At 43.4% G+C, this 13,021-nt stretch overlaps 3 protein-coding genes across 6 annotated transcripts in view; 1 reads left to right on the forward strand and 2 right to left on the reverse strand.

Annotated features, from left to right (window-relative positions):
* Positions 1-4,253, reverse strand: part of slc25a16 (solute carrier family 25 member 16) — a 391,343-nt gene extending 387,090 nt beyond the window's left edge. Inside the window, exons 1-9 of one of the 4 annotated variants that reach the window (XM_070840533.1) lie at positions 4,108-4,253; positions 3,826-3,958; positions 2,261-2,353; positions 2,034-2,167; positions 1,712-1,775; positions 919-1,040; positions 726-792; positions 463-625; positions 234-302 (exon numbers count right to left, since the gene is read on the reverse strand). In XM_070840533.1, coding sequence (XP_070696634.1) covers positions 234-302; positions 463-625; positions 726-792; positions 919-1,040; positions 1,712-1,775; positions 2,034-2,167; positions 2,261-2,353; positions 3,826-3,916 — 803 coding nt within the window. In that variant the 5' untranslated portion in view covers positions 3,917-3,958; positions 4,108-4,253. Of the gene's footprint in view, positions 1-229; positions 303-462; positions 626-725; positions 793-918; positions 1,041-1,711; positions 1,776-2,033; positions 2,168-2,260; positions 2,354-3,825; positions 3,970-4,107 lie in introns of those variants that run through there. The other 3 variants (XM_070840532.1, XM_070840531.1, XM_070840536.1) reach the window with 3 other exon arrangements.
* A 517-nt stretch (positions 4,254-4,770) lies between these two features.
* tet1 (tet methylcytosine dioxygenase 1) overlaps positions 4,771-13,021 on the forward strand; it is a 28,481-nt gene continuing 20,230 nt past the window's right edge. The window contains exons 1-2 of the mRNA XM_070840527.1: positions 4,771-5,159; positions 5,761-8,061. Coding sequence (XP_070696628.1) covers positions 5,932-8,061 — 2,130 coding nt within the window. The 5' untranslated portion in view covers positions 4,771-5,159; positions 5,761-5,931. The remainder of the gene's footprint in view (positions 5,160-5,760; positions 8,062-13,021) is intronic.
* LOC139210518 (leucine zipper putative tumor suppressor 2 homolog) overlaps positions 5,887-13,021 on the reverse strand; it is a 207,155-nt gene continuing 200,020 nt past the window's right edge. Inside the window, exon 9 of the transcript XR_011585264.1 lies at positions 5,887-5,898. The gene's annotated coding sequence lies outside the window, so the exon portion shown is untranslated. The remainder of the gene's footprint in view (positions 5,899-13,021) is intronic.

Below are 13,021 nucleotides of genomic sequence, written 5' to 3' on the forward strand. Positions count from 1 at the left end.
CACTCTTACTATACTACAGTACACATCGTTACAACTACTTCTCCTTTAAAAGGGTCACACATTAGATTGTAATATCTCTGCAAAACGTCCAAATCAAATCAGAGCACATGAGAACATGCAACTACTCCAGAAATCTGTCTTACCATCCATTACCATTATTTCATGAAGAGGTAATGCAGGAACACATCTTGGTATAACAGAATATGGAGAGTAGGAACATTGGTGCTACTTACACACATTTCTCAGAGTCTGGAAGCACAGCTCCCAGCTGCATTCTTCTCCTAGCCACATCCAAGGGGTACCTAGTGAGAAGAAACAGCGTGGCCACATCACACATCCATATCAATGGGATAAATAACTAACTCCAGCCAGCCCGCACAAATTAACCAGCCACATTGTCAGCTGATCATTTATCTGCGTCTTGAGCTTGAAGCTTGTTGGCTGCCCGTTCACTGCACTTACGATATTGTCTGAGCGATGGCCCCGGCAATCCCTCCACAGAGCAGGTTAACTTGGGGTTTCAGAATGAGGACATCAGGGTTGTCTGAGGAAGGGCGTCCCAGCAGCTCTGGGAAGTGTTTCAAGCCGAGGCTCTTGAGGGTCCCAAAGGTGAAGAATGAGAAACCTGGAGGATAAATACAGGTGGAAGGCAAAGATTCAAGAACAATGTTACATATTTGATGCATGACTGGAATCAATCTATGCAAAATATTCCCAATAAGCACCTGCATAAGGGGCCATTCCAATAAGCGTTGGAGTAAGTCCCCTATAGAACCCCATGAAGCCGCCCTCCTTTAAGAAAAAACAAAAAACAAACAGGTCTCATTGTACGAGGTAGATACAGTACGCATTATTAACAATACTGACAAACAGACTTATACTTGCAGTCACACACAGCATTGCATCTTCATGCACTACCTTAAGGTAGATGGTGTGGAAGGCATTGGCTATTCCAGTGTAGCGATGCTCTCCGGTCACCTGGAAGGCCAGTCTGGCTCGGATCACATCCAGAGGGTAGGTGCATATCACCGCAGTCATCCCTGAAAACACACATCAGGACAAATGCTGTAGAAACACACACTTAATAACTATAGATATGCTTGAACATGATTTACTGAGAATAAACACACATGTGGTGGTTGCTAAATTGTAAATGGTAAATGGTCTGTATTTTGTATAGAACCTTATCAGTTATTTCAACTACTCAAAGCGCTTTTTACATGACATCCTCATTCACCCATTCACACATCATTCATACAGGAGGAATGTAATTTTGGAGGCGACTATTCTTTCATACTCATTCACACACTGAAGCTGCTTCAGGAGCAAGTTGGGGTTCAGTGTCTTGCCCAAGGACACTTCGACATGTTGACCCATAGGAGCTGGGGATCGAAGCCCCGCATTGTCACCAAATCTTTTTATACTGATGCAAGCAGACTGGGAGCCTGACCACTTCCATGTCTTTTTAAGATTTAATAACACATGATAACAAGGCGTGACACTTACTTGCATTGAGGTGATGCAGCATTTGACACATTATGAGAATATCTGTACTGAAGTGATGAACGTAAACACATTCCATGATTCAAGACAAACAAAAAACAGTGCATGCTCTGCCAAGACAAGACAAAACGAATGTGGATGCCAGAGCAGTACTTGATATCCAACTGGCACCAACTGCAAAGTCTCATCAGTGAGAAAGATGACTTACCTGCCATAGATCCTGCCACAAGGCGGTGGATGTGTCCAGAGATCCCAATCTGTTTACTTAGCAGCTGTAAATAGAATATAATTAACGTCAGTGGAGAGGAAACAAAGGTCAGCTGTTTCACCAATAAAAACACAAGCCACAAATGTCACTACATTTAGCTTAAACTGGATCTAAATATCATTACAGGGGAAAAAAACACATACAGTAACAATATAAAAGGATCATATTTCCCTAAACATCTATCCTCAGTTTTACAAGAAACCAGTTTTTATAGCAGTTCCCTTTGAAAGTGTAATATTCCACAATAAATCACGTACTGTACCTTCTTATAATTGTCAAAGGCCATGAACTGAATGGCTCCATAAGGAAATATCCTGACCATCATCGCCCCGTTACCCTTGTACAAGCCAAGGTATCCTTCTTTTTGTGGCACAGCTCTGAGAGTGGAAAACACTCCTGCAAAGAAGGATCAGAAGTTGCTCTCATGTGGCACAGATGGGTGAAAACAAACACTTGTTGGCTTTCCATGTTTGGCTGCTGAAGTTTTACCAAGATGTTTGTAATGGGGGTTCTGGGCTTGAAGGAGAATCTTGACTCTGTCCAGAGGAGCGATGGTTGTCTTGGCACAGCATCCTGCTACACCTAAACAAAAACAGAGAATTATCATTGACTGGTATTCATTATGAAATAGGCAACTTTTCATGTGCAGCCAAATGACTGGTTAAGGTATTTCATTTATCTTGAATAAATCTGGCAATGAAACAGACCCGATATCTATAAATGGTGCCAAACTAGCAGAGAAAAAGTCGTCACTTTGGGGGATAGGACACCACTGTTTGGCCTCCGAGAGGTGACACAGCTAAGTTTATTATTTTATTGGTTTTCAGGTATGTTGGGTGGAGCTGACAGTGAAAGGAGTCTGTTGTATGGAGATAGTTCCAAAGTTGAATTATAAGTGAAGCATTGAGTAAGTGTTTTACTGTAGCAAGAGACAGCAGGAACAAGTGGGCAGTCAACCCTTGTTTCAACATGCATTTCTAAATAAAAAAAGAGAAATAACCACAAACAACAACACACAGACTTAATTGTCTTTTCTGCAGCATGAGTACAATGTTGGAAACCATACAAACTAAAAAATATGTTTAAATCAACCTTGTGTCTTGCAGATTTGTTCATTTGTTTCAATCGGGCAGCACATGTAGGCTGTGCTACGTTGCTAAAGGTAGAAACAAGCTTTAAGGGTAATGTGCATTACGTATTACACACATTATGTGCAAGTATATTAATGATGATTAATTCAGTAACAAAGCATCTACATTTTCCAATTAAATACTATTGGCTTGCATTTTGCTGCCAACTATGCGAGGTCACTCTATGACTGACTATCATTTATTTTACTTTATGTGTGTCAGGTGTCTTTTATTGTCGTTTTGAAGGGAACAAATTCTAGTTTTGCTTGCCAGGTTTCACAGGCAGGTCAGAGATCAGTGTCAGCAGAGTGATTGTAACTCCAGAGCCGGTAGACAAGCTTGTTAAAGTACATGTCAGCAATCACAATTAGTTTTTTTGTTCTTCTTTTAAAAAAAACTCACCTCCCAGTAATAACTAAGAAGAGCTGAAGACTGGGAAAGAGGTTGAGTCAAAAAACAAGAGATGGACGAGAACAGCCGTTTTAAAAGCTGATTATTTTAGCAGGCTATGACAGAGAATATATGTATGTATATGTATATTTCATATATTACATGTGGATTAACTAATGGACCTCATGGGTATTTAGCCCACAATCCAAACTCCTATCATTAATTAATAGAAAGCAATATAATTGCTGGCAAATAACCCTGATCAGCATATATTACTACTGCTTGCATATGCAGGATATTTTCATCTTTGCTTTAACAAAGCTGGTAAAAACTTTTAGATTAAGGAACCTGTTTTAAAAAACTACAGTAAGATAAATGCCAATAGGATCTATGTGCAGACATCATTTCTGGCTCTCGACAGAAAGCCAAAAGAGAAAGTGTTTCTAGTAAAGGGATGTGATCTTGCAGCCATGAAGGCTTGAGCTTGAAATGCTACCTGAAACTGATGGTACATGCTGGTTTAACAGATCATACCTCCAGCTACAAAGGAGCGAAGCCAGTAGTAGTCCCTCTTGGCAGGGGCTCTGCTTATGGCAGGTGTGGAGACCGCAGCCTCCGATGTCATCCTTTCTGCTCAGGAATCTGCCACATCCATGGCTGTGCAACACTGGGAAAACACTGTGAATGAACATGAACATGAACATGAACATGAACATGAACATATCATCCATATAGCTGTTAGTAGCCACAACCAGTAGGTGGATTTAGTTAAGAGACAACAGCACTCCTGCTTGTCTGTTAAAGATGGATACTCACAAGATAATCAGACAGCAAAAACAGCGAAGTGGAAGGTCGGTCTGCTCAAGTTGCCAGTTTCTCTTATTTCCCCACTTCCTGTGTTGACAATAATCCTGGATGATAAAAAAAGAAATGTAGCGTTAAGCGGGGACACCGGGTGATATCGCACCGACAAGCCCCTCCTTCACTGTTTTCAGTGAAAAAATCTGGCAAAATAAACAGCAGTTATGAATGAATCTGAGGCAGATTCATGTAACCACATCTGTGCCCTTCGTCCGTAAACCTAAACGACTGGCCGACAGCTGTCGCATGTTGATGACGTAATGACGTTGGACGTCAATATGGGGAGGAGGCTGGGGTGAGGGGGGGTGATCGCCAATATTTCTTCACAATATCGTAATATTATCGTCATATTTATGACAAAGTGCGTCGCTGGTGAGATTAATTTCACATTATTAATATTATCTTTATATAAAACACACACAACATCCTGCGTATTCAATCCAAACCCTCTTTAGAAAAAAAAAAAAAAAAAAACAGCTAGCTAGCTAGTTTGCTAGCTTGCTGACATAAACAACAATTACCAGTTGGCGTTACTTTAGTGAGCCGTTACAGTCATTTTTAGCACAAGCCTGCGTCCACTTACTGAAACACACGGTGCAGGGAGCAGTGGGAGCAATGACAGCTGGACTCCACCCCGGGTTTTCCCGTCCGCTCTTCCCTCCAGTGCCGACGACGAGTTTTTGGCCAGCGGAGACCGTAGGTTGCGTCTGGTGGAGGGAGAGTGAGCGGGGCTGCCCTGAATGGATTGACATAAGAGGGATTTACATTTTAACGGGTGTCGTGCTGCTCGTAGACTAACACGTTGAACACTTTTAAAATCCAGCTATTCCGCTCGTTGTGTGTCCACGCTGGTGCTTGTATCATGTCCATGTGTCATCGTCGTGAGAGGATTGAACTTGCCAGCAGTCTATATTTGCCGAGGAGGGAAACCAATGCAAGGTCTCACTGTCTCGCTGGAGCGGAGTATTATTAGCAGTTCAGACAGTGCAACTGTCTCTCTCTCTCTGGTATGTAAAGCATTTCTGCTGTAAACGCGTAAATAAAACCTCACGGGCAACTAGACGACCTGTATCCGCACGGTGCTTTACATGACAGCGGTCAAGTGCAAAAATAATAACAAACAGCGACGTTGAAGGCGTTTTTACACGGTAATAACCCCTTCTTCCGCCAGTCAGAAAGACGAAAACAGGATCCGACCTCCGGCCGGAGCCCACTCCTCAACACGCCTGCCCTTTAAACTGTTATAGCCGTGTTAGCCACGCAGGAAGCTATAGTATTTGTTTTTGTGTAGTTCTTCTGTTTTTACGGCGTCTTTATTCAAAATACTCTATCATGCATAAGTGCTTTGGATTTTTTTATTGACGTCAACCTCACAGCACTTGCTCGTAGATATTTCAGGCGGGGCGAAAGTGTCATTTCCAGCAGACAAAGTAAAGAAAAATGCAGAGATTTAGAGTTGTGACTAGAGTTTTATCACTTTGTGGGTCTTTACATTGTATTACATCTTTTTCAGTGTTTGGACTCCGCTATTAGTTTGTCATTATTCCACTGAAAATGCATTTATAGGTGTTTGTATTTTTACTTATATCCTTTTTACTCTCTTTATAGGTCATGCACTGCAATTACGCAACAACGATACCATCATAAATTACGATTCAAGAATAAAACACAGAAGATTAAGATTATAAAAGACGGAAAAACTGTGTGTTGAGCAAAAGATAAACATTCACCTGGCTCCCATGCTGGCTACCAGAAATCCTCCCCTCCACACCCTCAGCCATGCCTGCTACTACCAAACCCACCAGGAGACAGACACCTGCTCAGAGAAAGAATGGCCAGAAAGTGATCAGCGCCAAGAGGCAAACCTGTAACTCTAATAAACCCAGAGGAAGAGCCACAGAGAGGCCCCAGAAAGCACCTGCAGAACGCAAAAGGTCAGCAGCCAGGGTCCAGGCGCAGTCAGGCCAAAGCCCCCGTGGAAGAGGGGTTAGCGGGTCTGCTGGTCAGGGCCCTGGGAGGTCCCTTGGCACCGTCAACCATGCCCTAAACGTAACAGGATCTGGAAGGCTTAGACGGCTGAGCAATCCGCCTGACCACTGTGGCGAGTTACAAGACCCCCTTGGGCGAAGGAAATCCCTGCGGGGCACTCGGGTGTCTGTTACTCCCTGCCAGCCACCTAAACCTGGGAGAGGAGGGAGAAACAGCAGGGGGAGCGCAGGGAGAGGAGCAGCATCACAGCAAGGAAACACAAGAAGCCAGCTGTCCAGCACCAGCATCAACAATTCAACTCCTGATGGGGAGAATGAGAAGCTGGATGACTGTGACGCTGAGGAAATCCTTCCGGTTTCTCTAAAATCTGATTCTGAAGTACCTGCCAGTATCAAAGATAAGGGTCTAGGTGTCAACTATGCTAAAGAGGGCAGCCCTCTTAAAGCGGATTCACCACCGTTCGACAACACACTGGAAGACTGTGTGCAGTGTAGCTGTGACAGTACCACAACCCGACACGACAACAAGACCGTCAGCCATAACGGTGAAGGTGACCTGATGTGTGTGACTGGGCCCACTTTGTGTGATGATGCTGATGGACAGCTACAGCTCTGCAGTGACAGAAGTAAAGACAGCCTCTCCGAGTCCTCTGTGCTAACAAGTATTGGCTCGCCGGGGGTGCAAGGTTCACCGGATACTTCATCTAACCTTGGAAATGCGCACGATGATCTTGCCAGTGATGGGAAGCAGGGTGATGTGTGTGCTATCCCCCAAGAGGAAGGTAACATGTTGGACTTGAAGAACAGCACAGATGAGAGAGTGACTGCTGACGTAGAGAGAGAAGAGAAGAGAAATCATGAGAGAAGAGTGAGTCAAGAGGGGCTGGATAATTGTGAGGGGGAAGCGGAAGGAAACAAAGAAAAGGAGAATGATGTTTACATCAGTCCTACTGAGTCCCATCACAGCACTCCAGTCCCTCAACCTCCAGATCCTCTTCACTCTAACAGTGGACTGACAGCACAGGCCCAATCACCTGTAAGTGTGCTACCTGTCTCCAACACAGCTACCTCAAATCCCACCAAAGTCCCCTCCACCTCAGAGTCACTCGAGCTAGAGGTTCTGAGCCAGGGTAAGACAGACATGCAACCTACCATTCATGGTGCTAATCCTCAATTCCCAGGGCCCTCAGCTGTTGCAGAAACTGCCCTGATGTTGCAAACTGTCGTAGTGAAAAGAAATACTCCGGTTATTATCCGCGGTGACTCTCTCAAACCTTGGAGCTTGAGGGATTCAAGCCAGATGGAACCACACCAACTGCAAAGCCCAGACATCCTTTCTCCTCCGGGAGGAAGACAAGCTTGTGCACCAGCAGAGACGCAGACCAAAGATAGTGAATCCAAGCGAGAGCCATTGAAGCACCACATTCAGAAAGAGACGTCTTCTCCGTCTTTGTCACTAGTTCCTCAGGTGAGCACAGATGCAGCTGAGTTTGAACCAAACCTCAGCGAGGACAGTGTTGTGGCAGCAGTGCCAGGGCCAGACTCAGTGCCAAAGATCTCGACTCCCTCTCTAGACAGTAGCTCCACCGCCTCCTGCGGCTCCGAAAGCACTCGCTCCTCTTTTTCTTTTGACACTGAGTCAGAGGCAGGGTATGGAGAGCCCAGCCCCTCTACTCTGCCTGGATCCTGGGGGGCAGAGGGGCCGTGCTTGCCCTCCTGGACTGCTCCGAAACCACAGAGGAAGGATAGGAAGAAGCGGAGCAGATGCGGGGCGTGCGAGCCGTGCCTGAGGAAGATCAGCTGTGGCCATTGCAGCTGCTGCTTGAACCGCAGGACTGGCCACCAGATCTGTAAGCTGAGGAAGTGTGTAGAACTGAAGAGGAGAAGACCTTCAATTCCACTCACGCTCTCCGCTGCACAGGTGAGGCTTATATTATTCGGCATGAGTGCATTTTAATTACATTTTATAGCAGCACATCAGAGGGGGTTATGTTGCTGTCAGGTATTGATTTCATTTCCTCATGGAGGTAAATTTAGATACTAGTTTGAGTGGGAACTTACTGGAGATTCTTTTTGAATCCACAAGCATTTGATCTGAAAAAAGAGTGGTGTTTACGGTCTGACAGCGTTGCTTTTGATCTCCGAGGTTTCCCAGCCACCCACTCATAGCGGCAATGATCGAAAGTTGAATGAGCCAAAAAGTTAAAACAGAAGGTTTCACTTTCACATTGTGTTTCACATTTTTCTTGGTTGGTTTCATCAGATGCCGTACACTGAACTTTATGGTGTCTTCTTTTTGAATGTTGGGGAATGTGTTGAGTGATAAAAGAGGAAGAGTGTGTGTGTGTGTGTGTGTGTGTGTGTGTGCGCACGCGTAAAGAATAGAGATCAGGTGTGAATGTTCGCAAGACTGTCGATGAGCGTTGTGTTCGAGAGGAAGGCACTCTCACATGACCAGCAGAAGCTCAGCACGTGGTTGAAGTATGTCTGTTTGTGTGTGTGTGTGTGTGTGTGTGATTCAAGAGAATAAGCTATTTTATGAGGTGCACATGGTGATTATGCGTATGTGCATGCCTGCGTGTGTCAATGGGTATATGTATGTAATTAAAGCCAATTTGAGCTGGATGCTTTTGCACAGAGGCACTGAATGACACTGTGAATGCACATTTTTAGAGAGAAACCAGTGAGACAACCAACATCCAGAAAAGTGTTTTAGAGAGGAATTTCCTAAGTCATTTTAAAGTGGATTTAATCGATTTTCTTTGTGAAAACAGTGTTACAGTATGAAAACGGGTCGCTCAGATGAACCCGCAGAGAATTATCATCTGAATTTGCAGCTCTCCTCATCTTTACTGAGCTTTGTACTCAATTGCTGCTCATTGTTGGTCATCTGACCCGCAACTTAACTTTTTTGGGTTCACCCTGGTCACTCTCATAGTGTCGTTTTCAGCCACAGCAGGGAGCTGTTCTCAGTGAAAAAGCTCTAAAAACCCGCTGTTCACTACCTGCTCAGCACCAAACAGACAGACAGACAGACAGTGTGAGACTAGCTGGTGAACATAGTGGAGCATTTAGCAGCTGAAGAGCCAGACATTTCCTCAGGAGTTGATCAGGTGGAGACCCAAAAAGGAGCTAAAAGAGAGTATATATTGCCAGAAACACAACCCCAAAGGAATGATAATGCTGGATTTCATGGCTGGATTTATAAGCAACTGTTTGCGAACAAGTTCACCATATCATAATTCATCATTTAAACATAACATGTCATTGCTGGTTTAAGTGTCTGTTTACTGTGTTAATTGTGTTTTTCTATAATCCGTATTAAAGTTGCATTAGTTAAATGAGTAAATATACTGTGAAGGCAGAGAATTGTCAACCAACCCTGTAGCTCTATCAACCTTTTGAGCCTCTTCATTCTTTTGGTCTCTGGCATATATGCAGTGTGGTGTAAGTTGGAAAGGCTGCTGACTAGTTTATTACATTATATATGTAATGTGACACAAGCTCTGATAAACCAACTATGAATTACCTATCCAGCAACAAGTGGCAAACAGACCTCTAACTGGTGAAAAAAGTCCAGCATCCAGTAACCCAGTGACCCATATATTTCCTCAGAGGTTGATCGAGACCAAAACAGAGCCAAAAGGCTGGTAAATATTGGACTTGTATTTATCAAGTGTCAACAAACACAGCTCCATTGAGATTATAACTCACTGTATGAATGCAGCATGTGAGAGAAGACAATTGATTGCTAATACTTAATAAGGAATATGTTACATGGCAGTATTTTATCTTGTCAGCTTGTTTTGGAACTATTCTTCCACCAAGTGGCCAAAACTGATTAATGCAGGTTTAAATTGTTTAATTGCTTGTGGACGGAACGTAATAAAGTAGTAAATTGCACAAAGCATTTGTGATCTATAACATACTCATGTAGGGACAGATGGTTCATTGACATATTCTCAACCATTAGTGTAGTTGGGAAAAATAGTTCCTAACTGCAGCTGGCTACTAGAGCTACATAATCACGTACATAGTTCAGCGGTGTCCATGTGGCTGGGGGAGGGCTGTATGCGAACAACTGCGAGTGAGGGTCCATGTGGCAATGAGGTCTAGTGTGTGTAAGCGTGCATGCTTGCACTGGCAGAGCCCTGAGAGTCGTAGCAGTGGCAGTAGCAGATTAGGGCTGATTATATAACACCTACAGTATTAGTAGTGACGACCTTTGTGCACTATTTCTGAGTATAAGAGGGGCCGAGGAGGAAAAGATCAGGACACGCACAGATTTTTAGACATATTATTTGGAAATGTGGGTCAGTGTGTGTGTGTGTGTGTGTGTGTGTGTGTGTGTGTGTGCGCGCGTGTGTGTGTAGTGAGGGTGGGGGTGTTTCCCTATCTCTCATAGCTGACATCACATCGGCATACAAGTATATACAGCGTTACTCGTGTTTGTGGTTTGAGAACAGGGTTTTGTTTGATTCTGTGCCTGCACCTGGTGCTGTGTGCAAGCACTGTCAGGACAGCTACCATCAAATCCACAAATCCATCCTTAACTTGATTCTAGATGCAGAACAGCTGGAGCTGTTCCTCTCGCCTCGTATTTAAATTCATAATTCAAGAAATCACACTGTGAGTGTGTGCGCTCATAGTGTGAGTAATATGTTGACATACTTGCCGGCCAGTCTAGCTGATCAAGTTCACACACCCTTTCTGACGAATGTTTCAAACTCCGTGAGTTTGTGGAGAAAAAAAAGGGGGCAGAGGCTAAACACGAGTTCATGTAGTGGCATGTGGATTCTGTTCCTGGTTGTACATAACATACATGCAAAAATACACACTAAACACAACACAGATTGAACACTGTGTGTGTATACATATGTATGCAGGTTATGTATATGAAGACAAAATACAAAAACACTAAAAGCTGCTTAAAAAAGAAAACCTATGAGCTTCCACGGTTTGTGTGTTTGTAAGAAAGAGAGTGAGCATGGGGCTTTCCTTTTAAAAATGTCTGGTTTCACTCAGGTTTGATGGCCCCCTCGTGGCCTCGGCTTGTATCGGGTTGTGAAGACAAAGTTGAGAGACCTGGCCCTGAACATACACACACAAACACACACACCAGAAATAAAATACTACAGTTCATGGAGTGCAAATGCTCCTGTATTTGTAGAATGAATTTGACTGAAACAGTCCTGACATGTTTGGAGCTGTAGGCTGCATAACTGACTCACTTTTTTATGGACTAACAATGGAGACGTCAGAACTCATAGATAACGTTTTTTGACATTCACATCACAGCAAAATAGTACAAACAAACACATCACAAGACACGAGTATAATCAGTGTTTAAACAAGAGGAAATCAGTCGCCCCTCAGTGGTGGTGCTGTATATGTTGTATGTTGCACTGTATAATACATTTCAGCAGCACTTACAAATGGTATTGTTAACTATTATTTGTGAGTGCTGGTGTCTTCATCTGTCACTGTATTTAAAAGCCATGCTGGTGAGGTACACTTTGGTTTGAGATCCGCCATAATTACATAGTAAAGGAAACATTCAGTCCAAAACAATACAGCTGCAGGTGGACACTATACTTTTTACAAATAGCAGCCTGCATGCATCCAGCCAGCTCCTCCTGTGCATTAATTTATGTCTTTATGCCTCTTCCACTACTCCTTTTTTTTTGCTTTTGCCAGAGGAGTCGCCCAGTTGAGATAACACGTGTTTCAGAAAAACACTTGCCGATCCCTCAGACATCGCTCTCGTAGGGAGGACAGGCAGCCTGGAGCAAACCTGTGTTTTTCTTTTTTCTGTGTGCAGGTCAATGAGTCTTACCTGTGTGCTTGTGTCAAAGGCGAACGCTCATGAGCACATGTGTATGTAGTATATAGTTTACGCCATCATGCAGCAGAACACGTCCATTGTTCTCAAACGTGACCAGCTTAATGTAAAGTGAGAGTGATTTGTCCCAGCAGACGCTCCTGTCAGGTCTCAACTCATCTTCCCCCTCTCGCACACACAGCAGTGGAGGTCTTGAGCACCGACGGTTGCCATGGCGATCTCATTGTCTGGTCCTGACCTTTGACCCGCCACGGTTGTCTGTTGGAGTATTCTCAGGGTCTAATGAGGATTAGTGGAGATAACCAGCAGACATGGACTATTATGGATTTAAGGCTTTGAACTCGGTAACCTACATCCAGGTAATTAGGTTAAACTACGCAGGTTGTCCTGCTCATAGCAGGTCAGCAGCGAGCAACCAGCAAAGCACTATTACTCTGTGATTAGTAAGTAAGCTTCTTTTCATCATTGGGACGGAAATAATGTGTTCTGTTTAAGATGCTCTTTAGGCAATATTTATATATTTGTACCACAGGTTTACTATCAATATGTGTTGTGGCATTATGTTTCAAACACTTTATCCTTTGCACCACACTGTGAACATGTTTTCATGCCATTAATTCAGTTTTATTTATGATTTATTTATATGTGTTCAACAGAAGCAGTCTCACTGAAAATGATATACAAGGTACAGTGAATTATATAAATCATATTGAACCAGAAACATTAAAATAGCACAAGGCAGAAAACAAATGAGAGAGACGCGACATTTAAAGTTGACAACAAGTCACTGATGTTTCCCTCTGAATATTAAATTCTCTTAATATATGTTTGCAAACAAGTCATCATTCACTTGATATTCCTATTCAAAGTAAAAACAGTATTGACCAAAACAAACACTTGAAGCCAATAAACTACACAAACCTATTTGGAACATTTTTCCATCTCTGCCATTAGTCATGATCATGACTTTATATATTTCACTGACCATTAATGGGAAGAAATGTTTGTAATTACAACTGTAGATTGGTTTGAGCCAGCA

This window comes from Pempheris klunzingeri, chromosome 12 (genome assembly GCF_042242105.1).
Source record: "Pempheris klunzingeri isolate RE-2024b chromosome 12, fPemKlu1.hap1, whole genome shotgun sequence".
Taxonomy (NCBI): Eukaryota; Metazoa; Chordata; class Actinopteri; order Acropomatiformes; family Pempheridae; genus Pempheris; species Pempheris klunzingeri.